At 57.1% G+C, this 452-nt stretch overlaps 1 protein-coding gene across 1 annotated transcript in view; it reads right to left on the bottom strand.

Annotated features, from left to right (window-relative positions):
* The window catches only part of EMH_0023040 (uncharacterized protein), a gene marked incomplete at both ends in the record, with an annotated part of 13540 nt that overhangs the window by 11988 nt on the left and 1100 nt on the right, over positions 1-452 (bottom strand). Inside the window, one exon of the mRNA XM_013502057.1 lies at positions 4-452. Coding sequence (XP_013357511.1) covers positions 4-452 — 449 coding nt within the window. The remainder of the gene's footprint in view (positions 1-3) is intronic.

Below are 452 nucleotides of genomic sequence, written 5' to 3'. Positions count from 1 at the left end.
GCTGCTGCTGCTGCTTCTCAAGGGTCTGCTGCAGCGCCACCACCTTTGCTTTCTGCTCCTCTAGAAGCACCTCAAGATTACTCTTTTGCTGCTGCTGCTGCTGCTGCTGCTGCTGCTGCTGACCCTGTTGCTGCAGCAACTGCTGTAGCTGCTCCTGCTGCTGCTGCAGCTGCTGCTGCAGCTCCTCGTTGCTATGCTTAAGAAGCAGCAGCTCTTCTTGTGTTGCTTGCTGCTGCTGATTCTGCTGCAGCTGTTCAATCTGCTGCTGCCTCTCCTGCAGCAGATCGTCTTGCTGCTGCCTCAACACTGTCTGCTGCTGCAGCTGCTGCTGCAGCTCTTGCTGCTGCTGCTGAAGCTGCTGCAGCTGCTGCTGCAGCTCCTGAATTACCCGCTCCTTATCTTCAACTGGCTGCTGCTGTTGTTGCTGCTGCTGCTGTTGCAGCTGCTGCTGC

The sequence above is a fragment of the Eimeria mitis genome, genomic scaffold (assembly GCF_000499745.2).
Source record: "Eimeria mitis Houghton genomic scaffold, Emh_scaff819, whole genome shotgun sequence".
Taxonomy (NCBI): Eukaryota; Apicomplexa; class Conoidasida; order Eucoccidiorida; family Eimeriidae; genus Eimeria; species Eimeria mitis.
The sequence above is the reverse complement of the archived record's forward strand: the minus strand, read 5'-3'. Positions and strand labels throughout refer to the sequence as shown.